Source organism: Calliphora vicina, chromosome 3 (assembly GCF_958450345.1).
Source record: "Calliphora vicina chromosome 3, idCalVici1.1, whole genome shotgun sequence".
Lineage (NCBI taxonomy): Eukaryota > Metazoa > Arthropoda > Insecta > Diptera > Calliphoridae > Calliphora > Calliphora vicina.
The window spans coordinates 97,878,693-97,902,135 of record NC_088782.1 but is presented as its reverse complement, the minus strand read 5'-3'; the positions used below and the strand labels follow the sequence as shown (position 1 = coordinate 97,902,135).

The 23,443-nt window shown below is 29.4% G+C and overlaps 1 protein-coding gene across 1 annotated transcript in view; it reads left to right on the top strand.

Annotated features, from left to right (window-relative positions):
• The first annotated feature begins 3,975 nt into the window (after window positions 1–3,975).
• The window catches only part of HGTX (HGTX homeodomain transcription factor), a 51,480-nt gene continuing 32,012 nt past the window's right edge, over window positions 3,976–23,443 (top strand). The window contains exons 1-2 of the mRNA XM_065505147.1: window positions 3,976–5,382; window positions 13,477–13,662. Coding sequence (XP_065361219.1) covers window positions 4,434–5,382; window positions 13,477–13,662 — 1,135 coding nt within the window. The 5' untranslated portion in view covers window positions 3,976–4,433. The remainder of the gene's footprint in view (window positions 5,383–13,476; window positions 13,663–23,443) is intronic.

Here is a 23,443-nt window from a genome sequence, read left to right as displayed (position 1 = left end):
ACAAATTCTTAACAGAACAAACGCACCAAAATTCAAACGTTGATTTGCCTTTCATAATTTGAAAATTTTGTATATAAAACACTTTGGTGACGTGATTTACAAAATTAGGGCCTAAATAACAATTTCTTTATTTTTTAAATTTTTTTATACAATACTTATACTTATAAAATAAATATAAAAACTATAAGTTTCCATTTGGAGTTGTATGTCGTCACTGGATTCGGTGGTCTTCTCTGCCTGGATCTTCACTCACTTTACTGCCTGGATCTTCATCTGCATCAACACAAATTAGCAATCAAACACAATTACACTTTCTTTTATATTTTGGTTTTTAAACCATTTATTTGCATCCCTATTTATTATTTATTAAAATATTTTAAATTTTTGAATGTAAATAAAATTAAAACACACTTATAAAAAGAAACTCACGTTGAAATGAGTCGCGAATAATTTAACTACATTGCGTTGTCGATTTGTACCCGTTTGTTTACAAATTGTAAACGTACGGTGTCGAAAAAAAGTGACACCGTATGGTGTCAAAATGACACCCACCGTTGTCGATTTTGCAACGTCGTTTTTCCCTCAGTGTAGAAATGTTGTTAAATTTGGAAAAAAGTTTATCGTTTTACAACCCAACTTTTTTGCTGGGAAATAAAGGAATCCAATATGTTTTTATGGTTGCATCGGAAATAAATTTGATATCAAATAGATCCGTTTTTTATCACATTTATGAATATCTGAAATATAATGATATTTTGGACTATAATGTGTAATTTTTTTAAGAGGATCCTTTAATACCCAATGGAAATTGTATGATCATTCACATTTGTTATGGAAACGCGGTTGAAATTAACGACTCATTTCATATTTTAAAAGATTAAAACTTCTAACTAGGATAACGTTTATTCATTCCCATTTCCTGCCAAAGAAAGTAGTTTCGTTGTATATCATATTAATAATTCCAATTTCAAACTTTCAATTTTAAGAACTACTCTTATTATTTTTCTGTACTTGAACTCCAATACATTCCCAAAAAAAAATATTTTTTTATTGTTTCGCAGTTTTAATAAAACAAATTCAGAATAGTATATCTGAACAGTTAGAAAAAACATAGATGCTGAAGAGTTTACTGTAATCGTAAAAGAAAAAATTCACAAAAACTTGGTCAAATTTAAAGTTTTTAATGTTTGGAATTTTTCATTAAATTACAGGAAAACGTTATGTATTTATTGGGGAATTCTGATGAATTTTTTGAATTATATTTTATGGTATTTAACCCTCTATGTCCTGGGAACAAAAATGGCACAACAACATTTTGGCATATTTTAAGCCCAAGTACATAAAAAGGTTATTTACACATTTATCATCTTTAAAAATCCATAATAAACTATTTTTAAGTTCGTTGAAAAATATTTCAATAAGACAATTGGGCTTATTTTGACCCAAGTATATCAAAGGGTTAATTTCGTATAAAATTAAATCTTCAAATCTCATGGAATATTCTTGTATGCTGATAATTTCAAAACAATTCGTTTAATTTTATATAAAAATTTCAAATATTAAAATAATCGACATTTGAAACTGGTTTCCTATGGATTATTTGATGGAAATAGGTAAATGTTATTCTAGTTATTCAAAGATTCCTACCAGAGCTTTTAAGGATCATGGAATGTTGAAAATAGTCTTGCATTATAAAATATTCAAAAAGATCCTAGGATGTATTGGAGTTTTTAATAACTCAAAATATTTTTAACTGACATTAATATGTGTTTGCAAAGATAATCTTCAACTATTGTGAAAGAACTGAAAAAGAATAAATTTTTGTCCTTATTACAGAAATTTTAAACTTCAGAGACATAGTTGTCAAAATATTTGGGACCAAAGTCGTCAAATTTTTAGAAAAAATATCATTGATTTGTTTTGTCAAAATAGAAAAACTCTATTTTCCGTAGATTATATAAATTTTGAACTTTATTTTCACTGACAAATATGTACTTTTTATAGTAGTGGTCTTTTCATCAAGTTCCCATTATTCTTCAGCTTATTTTTATACTCTTCACCTTCGTGAGAATGGTATATATAAGATTGTCATTCCGTTTGTAATTTCCACAATATAATTTTCCGACCCTATAAAGTATATATATGCTGGATCCTTATAGATAGCGGAGTCCATTAAGCCATGTCCATCAGTCTGTCTGTTGAAATAAATGTTCTGAAGACTTCGGGATTCAAAACTTCAATAATTCTGTCAGACATTCTTTCCAAAAGTTTCCTATTTAAAATCAGCAAAATCAGTCCACAAATGGCTGAGATATGAGGACAAAAACAGGACAACCTCGATTTTTGACCTATATCTGGATTACTAAGTCATTAATATAGACAATATGAATATCTAATGATAGATATTTCAAAGACCTTTGCAACGACGTATATAAGACCATAGTAGGTCCAATGGGTCAAAATTTGAAAAAATATTTTTTAACCCGATTTTTTTTTCACCAAAAAATTATTTTTTTTAAATTTAAAAAATTTTAAAATTTGAGAAAAAAAAATTTAAAATAACAATTCCAAAATTTTTTTTCCCTAAAAATTAAACACAAAATAAATTTTGTTTACCTAAAAATATTTAAAATTTGTATTTTGAAGTATAATTTGTTGAAGGATATATAAGATTCGGCACAGGCGAATATAGCTTCTTACTTGTTTTTTTAAGTAAAGTTTTTTCTGGGATGGACCCTTAAAATCGTTAAAATTTGACAACTGTGAGTATGGGTTAAGATTTTACTCTAAATTTAAAATTTGGACTATTATACCAAATGTTAAATGATATTTTCTTTTCTTGGTTTCAAAACCTAACAAGTAGGCTTATGAAGTTCATCAATTATTTAGGAATATCGTTCTTAATTGTAAATAAAACTTCAAATATTCCGGAACTAATTAAAGTATTTAAGACCTGTCTATAATCCAGAAATTCACTTAACATAAATAAATATTACTGTTTCTGCGATTTTTAACTTAATGTTGACATTACTGCTGGTGTCATGAGTATTGAGAAGTTGTAGTAGTTGTTGAAAAAAGAATAACAGAGATTTTATAAAGACAATCAGATTAAATTTATTTTCAGACTCTTTTATTTTTGTTACTTTTTTTGTAGTTACTGTGTTCTTCTTTTCTATTTATATGGATGTATGTACCTTGATTTACTAAGTGCAATAATAGAGTTAAAAAATATCCAAATATTAGACGTCTCGTTTTAACCTTTGCAATGATACATCACAACAAACCAGACAGGCAATTGACGCAGCCCGGAGAGTGTGCATAAAAGAGCGAGAGAGCAGCAAGAGTTTAAACTCATTTTGTAATGAATTGAAATCAATTGAGCATGATTTTTAAACCGGATTTCCTTCTATTCATGCATGCATGTGTGAGTGAGTGATTTTATACATATTTTTTAATGGCAAATTGAAACGCCTGTCATGTTTTCTACTCATGTCTCCTCACACTGACTGTTCTGTTTTGGTAGTTTTGAACGGTTGGTGGTGGTTATTTTCTCTGTGTGTGTTTTTGTTTAAACCGATTTTGAAAGACTTGAATTGAAAATAATTTTGTTTTGGCTTCATTTGCCACATTGTTGTTGATGGTCCGGCTACTACACTCATTCACTCAGTGAAAACTCGTTCGCATACAATTCAATTACAATTTCGAAATCATTCTGTAGTTATAGGCCTAAACAAACGGACGGTTAAACGGATTTATATAACAAACAAACCAAAAAAGAAAAAAACGAAATAAAAACAAAAAAATCTTCATATTCTCAAAAGTGAAATTATTAAGAAAAATAAATACAAAATAATTCAATTAAAGTGGATTAAAGAATATATACGAAAATTAATGAAATTAAAAATTGTTAAAGATCAATCAAAAAGTGTTTTAATTTAAAGCAAAACAAAATACAATATTTTTACTAAAAAATTGGATGAAACAAGTGCAGAAAAATACAGTGAAATATTAAAAATAAAAGAAAATTTTATATAATTTGTTAAAAAAAATTCAACCTGGGTAGTCCATATATAAATCATACGCCCACGGGCTCGGAAAGCCCGCTTGCTTTACCTAACGATATCGCTTTAACGCCTCAAATTGCTTCACCTTTATCTTCTGCCTCTTCAACAGCAACTCCAGCCTCTATTAATACAAAACCTTTTCATTTATCACAAAATTCGGCATTCAATTTAGCTTTACGTTCTACCACAACGTTTAACGCTTTTCAAGCTGCCGTAGCCGCCGGTATTAACGGTTTCTCTTCGCCTTTACAAACGCCGCCGGTACAATCACCTCTCAGTTTATATTCCCGTTTCCACGATCGCTGTGAAGAGAGTTCGGATTATAGTTCCACCACTAATACCAACAATACCGCTAACGATAACGACAACATGGATTTGATAAATCCCTACATGAGACATCATTCATTTGCGGCCGCAGCTGCCCAACAAAATAACTCGCCAGCAGTTAATTTGCTAAATCGCAGTCCGCCTTTGCATCATCATCAAAATCATATAGGTAATGGGTTTCCAGATCCCTCACAAATCGATTATCAAAATCAATTATTGGATTATCATAGTGCTGCTGCGGCTGCAGCCTATGCCGCCAACAATAACAATCATTTAACGGGACCCTTAATGCTCTTAAAGAATAACAATAATAATAATAACAACAATAATATGGATAAAATGACCTCAATGTGCAAATCCCCTAGATCTGTCGACGACTCCTCCACACCGCCACCTTTACTCTCCAGTAACGAGAATAACAATACAAATATTTCACAAACATCATCCCGCCTACAGTCTGAATCGCCCGACAACTGTCACAGTGCTTTGAATCAAAGATCACGTTATGACAACAACTCTAGTCCCGGTGTAGATAGTTCAAAATCATTTTCCGTTAGCCAGCGTTCTAGTGAAGAGGCTGGCAACAACAGTGAATCAAGTCCTCCGCCCTCAGACTATAGTCCCGAAAATCTTTCAAGTCGTAAATTTACTTCTTCCAATACGGGCCATCCCTTGGGCATACACAACAATAATAATATTGGTTTGGAACATAAATTGCCTTTGAGTTTTTTGGGTCCTCCCTTGGCCGCCTTACATTCCATGACCGAAATGAAAACTGGTAATGTGGCGGGTAATGCAGCTCTAAATGGTGGCCCCTATGGCGGGCAACAAAATGTGCATATGATTGGTGAAAATCGTTCGAATTCATCGGGTTCGAATGCGGGCACAACCAATACACAGACACAGGGCGTCGCAAATCCACACGGCATTGATACGATCTTATCGAAACCACCACCAGTTACATCGGCGGGATTAAGTGCTTTAACGGGAGGTAAGTTTAATGAAGAATTCTTTTCGTATTACTAGATGTTGTAAAGGGAATAATAGGTGAAATGTTTCAAATAGCAATCAGCTAGAGTCTTAGATATTTTTAGGAATAATTTTAGGTGTATTACATTGATAAATGTAATGTAAAGTTATTGTTTTGATCCTAGGAGTTCTGAAATTATATAAAATCGTGTCTGAATTTTGGATTATTAACAATTGTAGAAATATATTAAAACAATGGCAGTCCTTTTTATCAAAATTTATATTTGATTTAACAATTTTAGAAAAGTTTTAGAAAGATATTTTAAAATGGTTTAAGATTCCAAAATTCTTGTTTAAATGATTTTCAATTTCAGAAACATTTGAGTAAAGAAAAATTAATTCTTTAAAATAACTAACAGAACAAGTACGGAAAATGATTTCTAAAATATTTAAAAACTGAATGATTTTCATCCAAATGTTTATAATAATATTCCGTCGGTGTTACTGTTTATTCAATTTTGAAAATATCGCTAAATAATTTCAAATTATCTGACCTTTGAAAACCTCTTATTATTGTTATTAATTAAATACAATTATGTTATTTAATACAGCCAAACAATATGTAATACAAATATGTAACTCATAACAATTAATTGAAGGTCTATAAAATAATCATATATTTTTTTATTTTTCTCAATTTGTGACAGTCATCATATTGTCTCATTTTACCTTTAAATAAATACAACAATTAAATACAAACTACAAATCTGTCAATCATGTGTCATAAAATGTAATTATTATTTGTATTTAGCTGCCAAATCAATTAAAGACCAGAACTAATTGTCATTAAATATAAAATATAGCGTTAAAATTAAGCGTTAAATGTCAAATGTTTGAGAAAAGTAGAGAAAGAGAGAGCAAGAGACAAACATTAAAGAAACGTTAACGCATTGTCTGGGTTTTTAAAAGCTGTACGCAGACATGAATGTCTAAAATAGTATTTCGTATAAACATTTAAATGTCAATAATAATAATAATGCTTAAATCATTTTAATTGTATTGAGCGTTAAATGTCAATATTATTGTTAATAATTTGTAATTGTATCAAATAATTATAAAATACATAAATATTGATATAATTGAATTTATGTCAAATGAAATTTTGGTTTTTGAAAAATTGTAAAATATTGCATAATTTGAAAAATAAAGTGGATTTTGATAATTCTAAGTCTTTAATGGTTTGGAAGTTTTTATATTCCAGTGTTATAATTCCGCGTAAAAAAAATCGGGAAGTATAGTTTTGCTCAATCACTTGTCAAAACAATATAAAAATTTCGTATGCTTAGATCAACTTTTGAGCCCTTTAAGTATGTATGTATATAATTCATAAAAAAGAAGCACAGAATTCCCCATTTCAACTTTTGGAAAGTAATAAATATTTTTGTGATTGCTCAACAATAGAAGAACCTAAAAAAGTTCTAAAATAATAATTTTTAACCTTTCGCCTTCATAAAACTGATTTTCCAAATGTAAATTTTTTTGTGAAAATTTCTATAAAAAATCTATATTTAAAATTGTAATTCTAAAGGTTTTTAATTTAAAAGAAAAACCACTAGTACTCATAAGTATTCTTTTATGAAAAAAGTACTTTTGAAATACACAAAGATATAATTTGCATACTTTTTAGATCAAAATATACAAAAAAAAAAGTAAGAGAGTATGGTCGGTCAAGCCCAACCATATAATAAGTAAATGAGCAAAATCATTTTTCTTTTAAAATTTCAATAATTTATTTTCGTGAATGAATTTCGGAAGAGTGCTATGATGGGAGCTATGACTACTTATGGACCGATCGCCATGAAATTATATCATGTTATTTATGTCTATATGAAAGTTATTTGTGTTGAATTTTATGTATATACCAACACTTTTAAGAGATTTATACCCGTTAAAGATATTTTCGGAAGTGGGCCTTATATGGGAGCTATGACCAATTATGGACCGATCACCATGAAATTAGGTCGTGTGATTCGTGTCTATATTGAAGTTATTTATGTTGAATTCTATGTGTATACCATCATTTTTAGGTGATTTATGCACGTTAAAGTGATTTTCGGATGCGGGTCTTATATGGGAGCTATGACTAATTATGAACCGATCATAATAAAATATGGTGACATGAATTTCGTATATATAAAACTTATTTGGAGCAAAATTTGTGTAGATACCTATATAAATTAAATATTTATGACCGATCAAGTCCAATTTCGGGAGGACATTTGTATGGGGGCTAGGTGAAATAATAGACCGATTTCTGCCAGTTTCAATAGGCTCCGTCCTTAGGCCAAAGCAATTATATGTACCAAATTATATCTAAATATCTTCAAAATTACGACCTGTACTTTGCGCACAAGATTTACATGGACAGCCAGCCAGCCAGACGGACGGACGGACATCGTTTAATCGACTCAAAGTGATTCTAAGTCGATCGGAATACTTAAAGGTGGGTGTTAGACTAATATTTTTGGGCGTTACAAACATCTGCACAAACGCATTATACCCTCCCCACTATGGAGGTGTAGGGTATAAATAAACGAAAGAAAGTACTTATGAAAAAAATACGTGCTCAAAGCTACAAACGTATGAAATTACTAATAATGTAATTTACGCTTTCTGGTATTGTTATTATGGATTGGTAATCTAATATGTTATTAAAGAAAACTATATTAACAATTTGAAGACTTTTGAAGGCCGTTAAGGGCAGACTTATATCAACAGATACTAAAGGTACCAAATTAATACCAAGAATATTTGTATTTAAAATACAGGCATTGAAAATTTTACGTCTCTTGAAAATAAATATTTGCCTTTTTTCGTTGAATTATCATCAGATACAAAAGGTACCAAAAAAAGTACCTAGAATCCCAATATTTATTAAAAACAAGTAAGAGTGCTATATTCGGCTGTGCCGAATCTTATATACCCTTCACCAAATTATACTTCAAACTTTTAAATATTTTTAGGTAAACAAAATTTAAATTTTTTTTCCATTTTTTTAATTTTTTGGAAAAAAATTTTTTTCGATTGTTATTTTAATTTTTTTTTTTTTAAATTTAAAATTTTTTTTTTTTAAATTTAAAAAAAAAATTTTTTTTCAAATTTTTTTTTAAATTTAAAAAAATTGTTTTTTTAAAATTTTTTTTTAAATTTTAAAAAAAATATTTTTTGTTTTTTCAATTTTTTTTTTTTTTTAAATTCGGGTTAAAATTTTTTTCCCGATTTTGACCCATTGTAGGTCCAACTTAATATGGTCTTATATACGTAGTTGCAAATGTCTTTGAAATATCTATCATTAGATATCCATATTGTATATATTAATGTCTTAGTAATCCAGATATAGGTAAAAAATAGGTCAAAAATCGAGGTTGTCTTGGTTTTTTCCTCATATCTCAGCCATTTGTGGACCGATTTTGCTGATTTTAAATAGCAAAATTCTCGAAAGCATGTCTGACAGAATTATTGAAGATTTGGATCCCGAAGATATCTGGGGTCTTCAGAAAACTGATTTCAACAGACAGACAGACAGACAGACGGACAGACAGACAGACAGACAGACAGACAGACAGACAGACAGACAGACAGACAGACAGACAGACAGACAGACAGACAGACAGACAGACAGACAGACAGACAGACAGACAGACAGACAGACAGACAGACAGACAGACAGACAGACAGACAGACAGACAGACAGACAGACAGACAGACAGACAGACAGACAGACAGACAGACAGACAGACAGACAGACAGACAGACAGACAGACAGACAGACAGACAGACAGACAGACAGACAGACAGACAGACAGACAGACAGACAGACAGACAGACAGACAGACAGACAGACAGACAGACAGACAGACAGACAGACAGACAGACAGACAGACAGACAGACAGACAGACAGACGGACATGGCTTAATCGACTCCGCTATCTATAAGGATCCAGAATATATATACTTTATAGGGTCGGAAATGAAAAATGTAGAAATTACAAACGGAATGACAAACTTATATATACCCTTCTCACGAAGCTGAAGGGTATAATAAATGCAAAATTCCCCTTTTTATTAGTATTTTTCCCTTTAAAGGTTAACTTACGAATAGGTAATTTTCAAACACATAGTTTTTCCATTACAGAAACCTAAAACAAAATTTATGTCACTTTAGAACAACGGATAATTATGCTTTAAAATAGAAAGTATAAATTTTACGAGTTATTCCCTGTTTTATAACATAAAAACAAAAACTTTGCCTATTGATGATCTCAAGTACAAATCTATGTATGTTTCAAATTTCAATAAAATCATTTCAGAAATTTAGGCGTGATTGGGGAATTCAAAATTTTGAAATGAAGCCTAACACGTTGTTTTTGTTTTAAATATTTTTTTTACTAATGATTTTGTAAGATTAAAAGTGTTTGAAAAGCTGTTGTAGTTAAAAATCTGTTAATATCTTGAGAATGTTAATACGTGGTAGAAATTTTAAAGAGAAATCTGCAGATGTATATTTTCCGAACTGGCAAGGTCTTTAAGTGAACAGAAACTGGTGATTTTGATAGGATCATTATCTATCTATATATGGGGGATTTCATGTCAAGTGAACCAACTTTTGAAATCGATGTCTTCCGATCGGGATGAAATTTGCACCAAGGTTAGCTCTATTGGATAGTAACTCAGACACAATTTTTCAACAACATCGGTCGAGAACTCTCTGAGTTATAGGGGGTAAAATTTTGACAATTTGGTCAAACAGGGGTTTTTTCTTATCCATGTAACTTATTACCTATTGTTCTTAGCAAAATGTGTCCCAAATAGTATAGATAGCTATTTCTTCGATCTTTCGAAAAAAAATATTTAAAAAAAAAAATAAAAAATTTTTAATATTTTTTTTCCGAAATCAAAAACTTTTTTGACTTTTTTTTAAAATACGCCCTTTTTTTTCTTAAAATAAAGTTTAGATATTTTCCTTGAACACCTACTTGGTCGCTTAGTGGGATGCGAGTGGGATATCTATCAAAATAAATATTTTGTAACTCAAAACATAAAATTTTTGACTTTTTTTGCAAAATCAAAAACTTTGTTGACTTTTTTTTTTCAAAATGGACCCTTTTTTAATCTTTTTTTTTAGGTCAAACAAAAGCTTAGATATTATCCTTGAAGACCCTTTTGGTCGCTTAGTGGGATGCGAGTGGGATATCTATCAAAATAAATATTTTTTAACTCAAGACTTACAATTTTTGACTTTTTTTTTTGCAAATACGATTTTTTTTCCAAATGGGCCCTTTTTTTAAAATTTTTTTTGTAGTCAAAAGAAAGCTTAGGTCCATTCCTTTAAGATATTTTTAGTCCCTTAGTGGGATGCGAGTAGGATATCTATCCAAATAAATATTTTGTAACGCAAGACATACAATTTTTTAATTTTTTTTTGCAAAATCAAATTTTTTTTCCAATATGGGCCCTTTTTTAATTTTTTTTTTTTGCTCAAAAGAAAGCCTAGGTCCATTCCTTTAAGATATTTTTAGTCCCTTAGTGGGATGCGAGTGGGATATCTATCAAAATAAATATTTTGTAACAATTTTTTAATTTTTTTTTGCAAAATCGAAATTTTTTTCCAATATGGGACTTTTTTTTAAAATTTTTTTTTTGCTCAAAAGAAAGCTTAGGTCTTTTCCTTTAAGACCTATTTTGTCACTTAGGAAGATGTGAGTAGGATATCTATTAAAATAAAAATGTTGTAACTCAAGACATTCAATTATTGACTTTTTTTTTGCAAATTCGAATTTTTTTTCAAAATGGGCCCTTTTTTAAAAATTTTTTTTTAGTCAAAAGAAAGCTTAGGTCCATTCCTTTAAGATATTTTAGGTCCCTTAGTGGGATACGAGTGGGATATCTATCAAAATAAATATTTTGTAACTCAAGATATACAATTTTTGATTTTTTGGCAAAATCAAAAACTTTTTTGACTTTTTTTTAAAATGGGCCCTTTTTGTAATTTTTTTTTTGCTATAAAGAAAGCTTAGGCCTATTCCTTTAAGATGGTTTTGATCGCTTAGTGGGATGCGAGTGGGATATATATCAAAATAAATGTTTTGTAACTCAAGACATACAATTTTTGTGTTAAAACATTTATTTTGATAGATATCCCACTCGCATCCCACTAAGGGACTAAAAATATCTTAAAGGAATGGACCTAGGCTTTCTTTTGAGCAAAAAAAAAAAATTAAAAAAGGGCCCATATTGGAAAAAAATTTTGATTTTGCAAAAAAAAATTAAAAAATTGTATGTCTTGCGTTACAAAATATTTATTTTGATAGATATCCTACTCGCATCCCACTAAGGGACTAAAAATATCTTAAAGGAATGGACCTAAGCTTTCTTTTGACTACAAAAAAAATTTTAAAAAAAGGGCCCATTTGGAAAAAAAATCGTATTTGCAAAAAAAAAGTCAAAAATTGTAAGTATTTATTTTGATAGATATCCCACTCGCATCCCACTAAGCGACCAAAAGGGTCTTCAAGGATAATATCTAAGCTTTTGTTTGACCTAAAAAAAAAGATTAAAAAAGGGTCCATTTTGAAAAAAAAAAAAAGTCAACAAAGTTTTTGATTTTGCAAAAAAAGTCAAAAATTTTATGTTTTGAGTTACAAAATATTTATTTTGATAGATATCCCACTCGCATCCCACTAAGCGACCAAGTATGTGTTCAAGGAAAATATCTAAACTTTATTTTAAGAAAAAAAAAAAAAAAAAAAAAAAAAAAAAGGGCGTATTTTAAAAAAAAGTCAAAAAAGTTTTTGATTTCGGAAAAAAAATATTAAAAATTTTTTTTTTTTTAAATATTTTTTTTCGAAAGATCGAAGAAATAGCTATCTATACTATTTGGGACACATTTTGCTAAGAACAATAGGTAATAAGTTACATGGATAAGAACAAACCCCTGTTTGACCAAATTGTCAAAATTTTACCCCCTATAACTCAGAGAGTTCTCGACCGATGCTGTTGAAAAATTGTGTCTGAGTTACTATCCAATAGAGCTAACCTTGGTGCAAATTTCATCCCGATCGGAAGACATCGATTTCAAAAGTTGGTTCACTTGACATGAAATGCCCCATATATAAAAATGAAATGGTCCATGTATGTAATGTCATCAAGTGAGAACGGCTGGAGCGATTTGGCTGATTTTTTTTTATTCGATTCGAAATTTTCAGGAGATGTTTTGTAAAGAAAAAACATTAAAAAATCCCGGGTAATACTCGGAAATTCTTTTTTTTTGTCAACTGTAATAAAGTATGCAGTACAAATTTAGATATTTTATTTGCAAATAAATAAGAACAGGCTGGTCTGCGTATGTTGGAGAAACTTGAAGAACTAATATTAGTAAATGCTACCGGGCGAAGCCGGGGCGATCAACTAGTTCTTAATAATTTTTGTCAGAAAAGTGTAAAAAATAACGAATCTCGTAATTAGATTTCATATTTAAACAAATCTATGATAGATATCAAATAAAATTGGCATATGTTTTTATTTTTATACCCTTCACCTTCGTGAGAAGGTTTGTCATTCCATTCTGTCAGACATGCTTTCGACAAGTTTCCTATTTAAAATTGGAAACTTCTGAGATATGAGGAAAAACCCAGGACAACCTCGATTTTTGACCTATAACTGGATTACTAAGACATTAATATACACAATATGGATATTTAATGATAGATATTTCAAAGACCTTTGCAACGACATATATAAGTCCATAGTAAGTTGGACCAACAATCGGTCAAAATCGTAAAAAATAGTTTTTAACTCCATTTTTTATTTGTTTTAAACTAGAAATGTCATTGATCGTGGTACTTTAATTTATAGTTCAGCTCGGCTAATAAATGCATACCAAGGGCGTAATAGAAATCTGAATATGTCCTCCTGATAAGCTGTACGTGGTTATAAAAAAAGAAAAATGATGATCTGTACTGCATACTTAAACCTAGATTTTAGATCAAATTTTTAAAATGTAAATATTATTTGTCTAAATTATTCATTGTTATTTTTCTTCTATTCAATTTTTCAGGTGGCCTACCACGATTTTCCATAGCGGCGGCTGCAGCCGGCATGGCCCAATACCTGTCACAAAATCAAGGTACCCCATTGAAAACGCATGCCGGTCATATGGTCGATAGAACACATCTGTATTGGCCGGGTCTACAAGGTCTCGTTGCCAATCCAATGGCGTGGCGAGAACGATTATCAAATACAAGTAAGTAATAATGAAAATCATTAAAAGACCTCACCACATTTTATATTTTATTGACTTTAAAATTAGTTCCAGCTCATTAATTAAGGTTGAAATTTATATTAAATTTAAGTTTAATAAGAAAACACAATGAACAAAATAAAACCAAATTAATCAATTCCTCCCCGTATTTATTTCAACTTGATGACATAAAGATGATTTGTCAGAAAAGAAATCAACAGATAAATAATCTTTATTATATTGGCCAGACACACCTTGTAGCTGGTAGAGGAAGTCAACATTTTTAAAGAGAATTAAATGAATTCAAAAAAAATATGGGAAGAAATAATGTAAAGAAAACACATTGTAGGAAGCCTACTGAGATATTTTTTTTTTCTTTGTAACCACATGAAAGTGATGATTTCGCTGTTTCTTTGATTTGCTAATGATCATGATCAAGCGATTATTGATCTGACTTATTTAAGTAAGAAGTGTATTAAAAGCAGGGGTTCTTAAACTTCACAGAGTTAAATGTTTGCCTAACACCACGTTATATGTAACTTTTAACGTGGTGTTAGGCAAACATTTAACTCTGTGAAGTTTAAGTCGAACTTTTAAAAATTTTAAAAATATTTCAGTAAAAATCTTGTATAAGTATATGAGAACTTTAATTTTCGTAAGCTCCTATTAAATTTCCATTTAGGCACCTCTGCCTATTCTGATGCCGAATAAATGATCTGTGTCTGAACGATCTTATGAATGAATTTAATTTTTTTTGCCATAAGCTGATGAGCTGTTACTGATGTGATTAGTGTAAAATTTCCCTCTTCCGATCAATGTTAAACTCATTAAATTTTGATAAAAGAAATGAAAGTTATTCCTCATCTGGTGGTTTCTTCATCAAGTGTTTAATATCTTTAAAAAAAATAATACCCACAAACACACTTTGAATTACAGACACATTGCATGTGCATTGTGTGAATGAATGGATCTGAATGCATGTGTATGTTGTACAAAAAAAAACAAAAATATGAAAAATTAATTTACTTCATTATTGTTGCGTTTGTAGAACTGATCTTCTTGTTATTGATCGCAATGTGAAGTGAAGTAGTTTATTGTCAATGAGGCAGTGTCATGTTTAGTTCATTAAATTTTTGTCTTCTGTCCATCCTCTCTGGTGTAGGAAATTATGCCCAGTCACTGGATATGGTGTTTTGATTTATTTTAAAATATTGCTTGGAATTCTGGAGTTGTTGGTTGTGGTGTGTATTTTTTTAAGGCTCATTAAATAATCACTTGTGATCATGTTTTTCTTTTTCAAATTATTTGTTTATTTATGTGTATGATTTTTAAGTAATAAAATTAATTGGAGTGTTTCTGGGTTCTATTTATTTATTAAATAAAAATATCTTTGATAAAGTTTTTGGAATTTTAAGTTCAGTAGTTAATGGCAACCTTTAGGATCTAACCTTTAATCAGACTTGACACTCTTGGGGATTTGAGCCTAAAGAATGGGATTTTGAAAGGCTTTTGGGGACTGGGGATTTTATTGGGTATATTTTAAAATATTTCGGGGATAAGGTAATTAAAATAAGGTTGTTTCTATTATCGTTAATAGCAATAAATAACCAGTAACTGAATTTTATCTCATATTTTTTGGATCGAAAATAAAATAAATTATTAAAGTACTTATCAATACAGCTGTATTTCCAAGACAATTTCGGCAGTAGAAAATTATAATTTGGAGTCTCTCAATTGAGCTGTTCTCTTTAAAATAATGATTTAAAAATTTTTGAATTGATGAAATTAAATTGCTGGTTTTTAGGTATTAGAAAATAGGAAAGAATTTTCAAGATGATCGATTAAGGTGAACCACAGAAATATTTATGTAAATATTCGTGTAACAGCTTTACGGAATGATCTAAAAATACCTTAAATAGCCATTTGGTTGATGAAATGTGTTTAAAATTTATGGTTAGATTTATGAAAACCATAATTTTTGAACTTTGTAAGCAAATTTATCATTAAATTTTATAATTGTAGCGGCATTTGGAGGCGCTTAAAATTTAAGATGCCCGATCATGCTTTTTTCAATAGAATTGATTAACTGTTCAAGCAATTGTTCAGATATTTTAGATACTGATTTATAAATGGTTGAGTTGATGAAATAATATTGCAGATGTTCGGAAACAGGATAGGAAATATCAAGGTCTAAAGACTCCGAAAATTTGATGTCGGTTGTGTTTACTTCCGAAAAAGCATTTAATGATTCGAGCAACTTCCTTTATGGCTTAGACACTAATTCAGAATTGAACGACTCAATAATATAATAAGTTTCTTACGAAATACGCGTTCATCAGCGGGGGCTCACCCATTCGTTGTCGATTGGTCAGTGGATCGCACAACACACTACAGAGAAAATTCGTTTTTTAGCCGTATTCTGAATCGATCTTGCTAATTTTCAATACCAAACTGATTAGGACAATGATAAACATTTACGAGTGAATCTCAACAATTTTCATTGTGTATTTTCGAAGTGAGAGTATTTTACAGACACAGATATGAATAAAAATTGTTAGCCCTTTTGTAATTATTTTTAAAAATGGTCTTAATTTTGAATATTTTTAGAAAACACCATATTTTTTGTTGAATTTATTGATGTTTTTAGGCATAAAAACCATTTTCAATTTGTTTTTTTTTTGTTTAAACCTTATGCTGCTTTTTTTAATGAAAATAGTTAAAAATGGCGCCCCGTTCATTTAGTTATCTGTGATCAGTTTTAATTGCCCTGTCTTTAAAAAAACTTCTTTAATTTCCTTTTCACTATTTAATTAAAGAAATATGTTAAATTTTTATATAAAAAAACAGCTATAAAAATTAAATAACAATTTTAAGGTGGCTGATTTAAAATCGAACTAAAACAAATAAAACGACAAATGAGACCCTTGTTTGTTTTCGGTTTATTATAACTATTATTGCTTTATATTTATTACCACAATATATAGTAAAATTATGACGTATTTTGTATGATTTTATCAAATCATAAAGTTATAAAACGAATTTAAATTTCTGTAAACAAAAATAAAATTTTACATATTTTTTATAGGATGATTATCATGATTTTCACATAATTTCCAGAAGACTCAAGAAGCTGGCATATGTGGTATATTTCCAAGAAGTGAACATATTTATATTAAAATAAAATATAAAAATGTGTGTGTTTGAACATAAATAATGATATGAGTCCTTTGTAAAATACACCTAGACACCCCATCTTTAACAGTTAAAGTTTCATTCATATGATTTTGCCATAACAATTTCTTCAGGACAAGTTTGAAATACATATATGTAGATATGGATATATAAAGCCACCAAATGTTGTTTAAATATAAAAAAAAACATTTATATAAATATGTCTGGCTAAAAAGCAAAACTAAATAAACTAACTTGTAGTGATAGACAACAACAATGTTTTGAACAACATTTTAAGAAAATTCTGTAGAAAAAAAATGAATTTTTACATCTTGGTAACAACAAGAAAATGAAAAAATATGTTGCCACATTATTATGTGTACAACAGCAACAATATTCTCTTCTACCTCTCTCTCTTCTCTTTTATAAAACACGCACGCACACACACTTGAACACCAGACCCTGGAGAAGAAACGGAAGGAAACAATGAACCAAAAAGGATGTTGTGTTTTTTGGAGAGGGGTTAGAGCTTCGAATAAATTCTTAAATGGAGCATGATATTTATCTTGTACTTTTTCACATGGTTCATTTTGTTTATAAATGTTCATGATTATTAAAATGTTGTTGCTGCTGTTGTTGTTTTGTTGTAGTCTTGTCATGTTAACAACAATACTAACACCAACATAAACAGGAAATCTGATAGATTTTAAAAGGAATGAGTACGAAATACACATTTAGGCAGACAAGTACATGTGTTTAAGTGTGTAAAATGGAGTTTTATTTTTTGGGGGTTGAAATGAATACGTTCGTTTGTTTGTTTGTTTGTTTTTAAACCATTTTTATTATTAAATAAGAAAGAAAGCTTTTGTTTTCATTATTTTGGTTTCTATTATAAAGCTTTTCATCTGTCTGTGTATTTGTATATTTTGGTTTGAGTATTTGTTTCATTTGCTTAAAATGGCGTATGCTTTGTTTAAGGATTCTTGTTTTTTTTTTTTGATAAATTTTTATTATTTTGTGTATTTTTTGCAATCTGTTTATTTACATATGAAATTTTGTGTGTTTATATTCTTGTCATTTCGAAATTTATTTTAACATTTAAGATTTATTTTGTTTTGTTTTCCAAACAGTAAGGTTTGAAAAAATAGCACTAGAAATAGCCAGGATCTAATAAAGAATTCTTTTCTAAAAAGATACAATTTTAATTTTTTTTCCAGAAAATAAAATGGATTATGATACTGAACATACCCCCATAAACACGAAGCCTGGTTATATGTTAACTAATATTTATACTGTCGTTAATTGGGGTAAATCAGATTAATTTTTATTAGCCCATTTTTTGATCCCTAATTTTTGCTCCTATTAAACAGATTTTGCTGGTTTCCAATACAAAAATCTATGGATTGGCAACAGATCAAAACGAATATGTTTTATCTGTGCAGAATTAATGCCGTAACTTTAAGAAGGAAACTAAAAAAGACATTCTCAAAATATCGCGCCAAAATTTGTCCGTGAATTTTTAATATTCAAAGTACAAAATCGTACAAAAACGTAAAATCACCCTAATGAAAAATTATTAAAAAAATATTGGGTGTATGAATTAAAAATGAGAGTTTTACAAATTTTTTTCTTTTATTTTGAAAATTTATTCAAAGTATTGGCCATTGTTAGCTATGATCTTTTCCAATCTTTCTGGCAACATATGGATTTCGAGCCAAAAGAACTTTTCATCTTTTGAGGCCAAAAACGAATCAAGCCGAAATCGGATACTCTGTTCCAAAGTGAATCGAATCACAGAGAGATCACTCTGTAACGATTGAAACAAATAGTATTCGGATCGGGCAAGATCTATACAAGGCTTGTTAGGCGAAACTTCCCAACTAATTCATTCTAAATTGTTTTTATAAAGCCACAAAATGTGGTCATGATGGAATATTATGGATTGGAATATTACGGTTCTGGCCGCATATTCTAGGCGTTTATTGGAAAATGCTCTCTTCAAACTAATCAGTTGCGTTCGGTACGGGTTCCTTGTAATGGTCTGGCCCCTTTTGCTCCCACCAAATACAGAGCATTACCTTAGCGCCATGGATATTTGATTTTAGTATCGATTCGGTAGGTTGGACGAGCTTTACAACGCTTCAGGTTATCATAATGTATCCATTTTTCATCGTAAGTAATAATTCGATGCAAAAATGATTTTCTTTTATAGCGTTCAAGCTTCATTTCGGACATGCAGACTCGTCTTTCAATGTCTCTCGGCTTCAACTCCCAGTTTCCCTGTTTTTGAATGAATCCTGCTGCTCGCAAACGATTGAAATTGCTGTTTGAGTAGCTCCCAATGATTTTGCAAGCTCTTATTGCTCTTATTACAACAATCTTCATGGAGTATTGTTGGTCTTCACACTTTTTTTTGGCTGTCCTGAGCGATATCTGTCTTCCGTATCAAACCATCTTTCACACGAAGAAACCGATGGAAGCTTTGGTCAGCTTTGGTGTGCTTCGGCGCTACTTTTTTCAAATTAAAGAAGTAAAGCAAAACTTCCCGGATATAATGCTTTGTTGGCACATAATTCTACATTTTCGAAGCAAAAAAAAATTTGTTGTTTACACTATAATGTTCAATAGCGAAGTGAGAATAAATGGCAGATATGTACCTTTCAAAATAACATACTAGTTATTAGAAACAAAAACCGCTTTCAAAAGATACTCCATATATTGTAAATCCCGCATTTTTAAGTCATACACCCAATAATAAAAAGCGACAAAAACAAAGAAGAAATTGCAAAAAAAATCTTTCATATTTATTTAGATTCCGTAATTTTTCTATGGAACATTTTTTATGCAGCCAGGAAAATGTTATTTTTTAACCGTATCTTTAAGTTTTGCCACATGAACCTGCTATTTTTCAATTTCCCACTGCTTTTATCTCTACATCATATTCATATCTTATTTATTCATTCATTTATCATGGTTATAAATTGAAAAAAAAGTCTGCAAGTCCTTTTTAATAAATCATAAATGAAATAAAATATAAATAAATAATTTCGTATTTATGAAAATTAAAATCCAAAAACAACAATAACACCAAAAATAATAACAACTATAAACAATAGGATGGCGCTTATTTTGAACTTTTGGGATTTTCAATACTTCAAGGTTTAAAATTTTCGACATTTTTGACGCCAAATATAAAAGGGTTAATATAATCTAGGAATTGAAAATAAATCGGTTCCCGCACTAAACTTTAATATATACAACTGTTTACGTTTTTAATCTCCATTTAACGTTCATTATAGGCCAAAAACATTTTAATTTGTTTGATATTTCGTTTAATAAAGCTATTTGAGACTATCAGAGCAAAAGTGGTGTAACCCCAAAATAATCAGCCTTATCATGTTATGACAACGACAGTTTCGTACTAGATTAATGAAACAGGTTGAATAATTTCTTTAATCTATTACGAAACTGTCGTAAAACGACTACGCCTTACATGATAAGGCTGATTTATTTCGTGGTACATTCAACTTACAGCACTTTTGCTACATTACTTTGTTATATTATCTCTGTGCAAAAACATTTTTTTCAGCTCCATCTGCTTTTGAATACCAAAAGGTAGCTTACCCCATTTTTGTATTGATATTGGTAATGTAAGAACTGTAAGTAACACCAAAACAACAACCCAAAAAATTGTGTTACACCACTTTTGCGCTGATGGTTTCATTTATTAATAGAATTTTTTTAATATGTATTTTTTTTGGAAAATATTGCTACTTTGACCCAAAACTTGAAACTTCAATTCAATAGCATCGAAAATTGCCAACAAAATAAGGGCATCCCTACTAAACACAGTTGATGGTTTATTATTATAGCCAGCCAGTCATTTGCTGCAGATTCGATTAAACTGTGTGATAATAAAATTTAATTAAATTTAATTATGTTTGTGTCTCATTAAATATTGGTTCATTATTTGCAATAAATTGCCATTATTTGTATTTATTCAGGCATTTATTTAATATTTATATTTATCTGTCTCATTTTTTTTTGCAAAAAAAAATAGTTAAGCAACATTTAATAACCAAACCAAACAACCCTTTTTTTATATTATAACACACGTGCTGGGAAATTGTTTAATAAAAATTGCATTTATTATCATAGTGGTAGCAATGCAATTGCAATTATTCTGCAGCGACAGGAGACAGTGTATAAAGTGTTTCATTGACAATTAAATCAATTTTTATTGACACCTGATATATGCACACCGGTGTATTGTTTGGATAATAATTGTGTTCAATTATTATTTTTTTGAATGTTATTTAATATGCATTTTATTTCAAAACTCTTTCCCCTTTTAGTTTGTTTAAAAAATATAGTCATGTTTTATTTATTTATTTATTAATGATAAGATAATAAAGTTTGCAAAATTAATAAAAATAATAATAATTATGTTATTTGCATAATTTATTTTTATTAATTAACAAAAATATTTTAATCACAAAAACATACAACTTAATTTCAGTTTTAGTTTAGTTTATATTCCCAATTATCATTCATAAATGTTTATGTTGTTAAATTTTTTTATATTAGTTGTTAATTTTATAAAAATTAGCAAGTTTTTTTTTATAATTTTATTATGAACTTCCCAAAAAAAAAAAGTTTCAAATAAATAATATTTTGGCAGTGTAGAGATTTTCAAATTTAAATTTCAAAAAATCATTTTATTATTTGATTAAGTGAGTTTCGGAAGTGATTCCGAAGAAGCGAAGCCATTAATTCATAATTGTTCTTCAGTGGAAATTTTACTAGAAATTTATTTTTTCAATAGATTTTGGATTAAAATCCCAATTTTATCCAACTTATATAAAACGCGAAAACCGTCTGTCTAATAACGACATAGGAAAGGATAAAGTATATCCCAATGAATGATGATAAATAATTTAAATGTAATTAAAACAAGTAAGAAAGTATGGTCGGTCAAGCCCGACCATATAATACCCTACACTAAGTAAAAGAGCAAAAACATTTTTCTTTTAAAATTTCAATAATTTATATTTTTGAGTGATTTTCGGATGTGGGCCTTATATGGAGGCTATGACAAATTATGGACCGATCACAATGAAATTAGGTCGTGTGATTTATGTCTCTATGAAAGTTTACTATGTTGAATTTTGTGAGTATACCAACATTTTTAAGCGATTTGTGCACGTTAAAGTGATTTTCGGAAGCGGGTCTATATGGGAGCTATGACTAATTATGGACCGATCGTAACAAAATTTGGTGACATGAATTTTGTATATATGAAACTTATTTGGAGCGCAATTTGTGGACATTTATAAATTAAACATTTATGACCGATAAAATCCAATTTCGGAAGGACATTTGTATGGGGGCTAGGTGAAATAATGGACCGATTTCAGCCAGTTTCAACAGGCTTGGTCCCTGGGACGAAAAAATAATATGTACCAAATTTGATTGAAATATCTTCAAAATTGCGACCTGTACTCTGCGCACAAGGTTTACATGGACAGCCAGCCAGCCAGCCAACCAGACGGACGGACGGACGGAAATAGTTTAATCGACTCAGAAAGTGATTCCAGGTCGATCGGTATACTTTAAGGTGGTGTTAGACCAATATTTTTGGGCGTTACAAACATCTGCACAAACGCATAATACCCTCCCCATTATTACATTACATATTCTCTAACTATTGAATCTTAATATTAAAACGTTCGAATTGAAAACGTTTAATAAATAATCTTTTTAATAAATATTTAAGAAAATGTGATATAATTTAATTTGTTTTTGAAAAATAAATTATTTCGGTTTTTAAATATATTCTATTAAATTATTCGAATAATAATTTGTACACGTTATTCGTTCGAATAATCGAGAAAATTTTAAAAATTAATCGATCATTCAAATAATTCATTCTAAAACTGTAAGACTTTGTAGTGCTCTATGTGATTATGGGGAATAAAGATCAATTTCTCTTTCTTTCACTAAAGTTATCTTTCTTTGAAAGACAGACCGAAATAATCCAAATTAGCGTTCCTCCTACCTCTTACCGCTTTGAACCTTTTATCTCAATATTTTAACTTTGATGCCAGCAATAAAAAAATTCAAAGTTGCTCAAATGTTTAATATGTATCTTCATAAATAATACTAATACTTTTTTTTTTTTTGAAAAAAAATGTTGCATTTTTTCTGCCCTCTTTTACAAAATCGATTTTTTTTTTCGAAAAAAATTTTGCTCTGTCCTTTCCTTTACAAAATCTATAATACAAAAACTATTGCAGATAAATTTGATACCAAATTAAAGGTATTTAAAAGCACTGTCCAATCATATATAAACATTTTTAGAATACGACAATATTTTATTTGATTTATAAATATTTGAATTATCTGAGAGAAAATCTTGCCTTTTTTCTGCCCCCTTTTTTACAAAATCTTATTTTTTTGGTATATCTATATCTATTGGAGATAAATTTGAAACTAAATTAAAGACATTTTAAAGACATATTCAATAATATATAAAAGCTTAGGAATATGTGAACATTTTATTTATAAAATTAGAAATATTTGAATTTTTTGGATAAAAAATGTTAAAAATGTT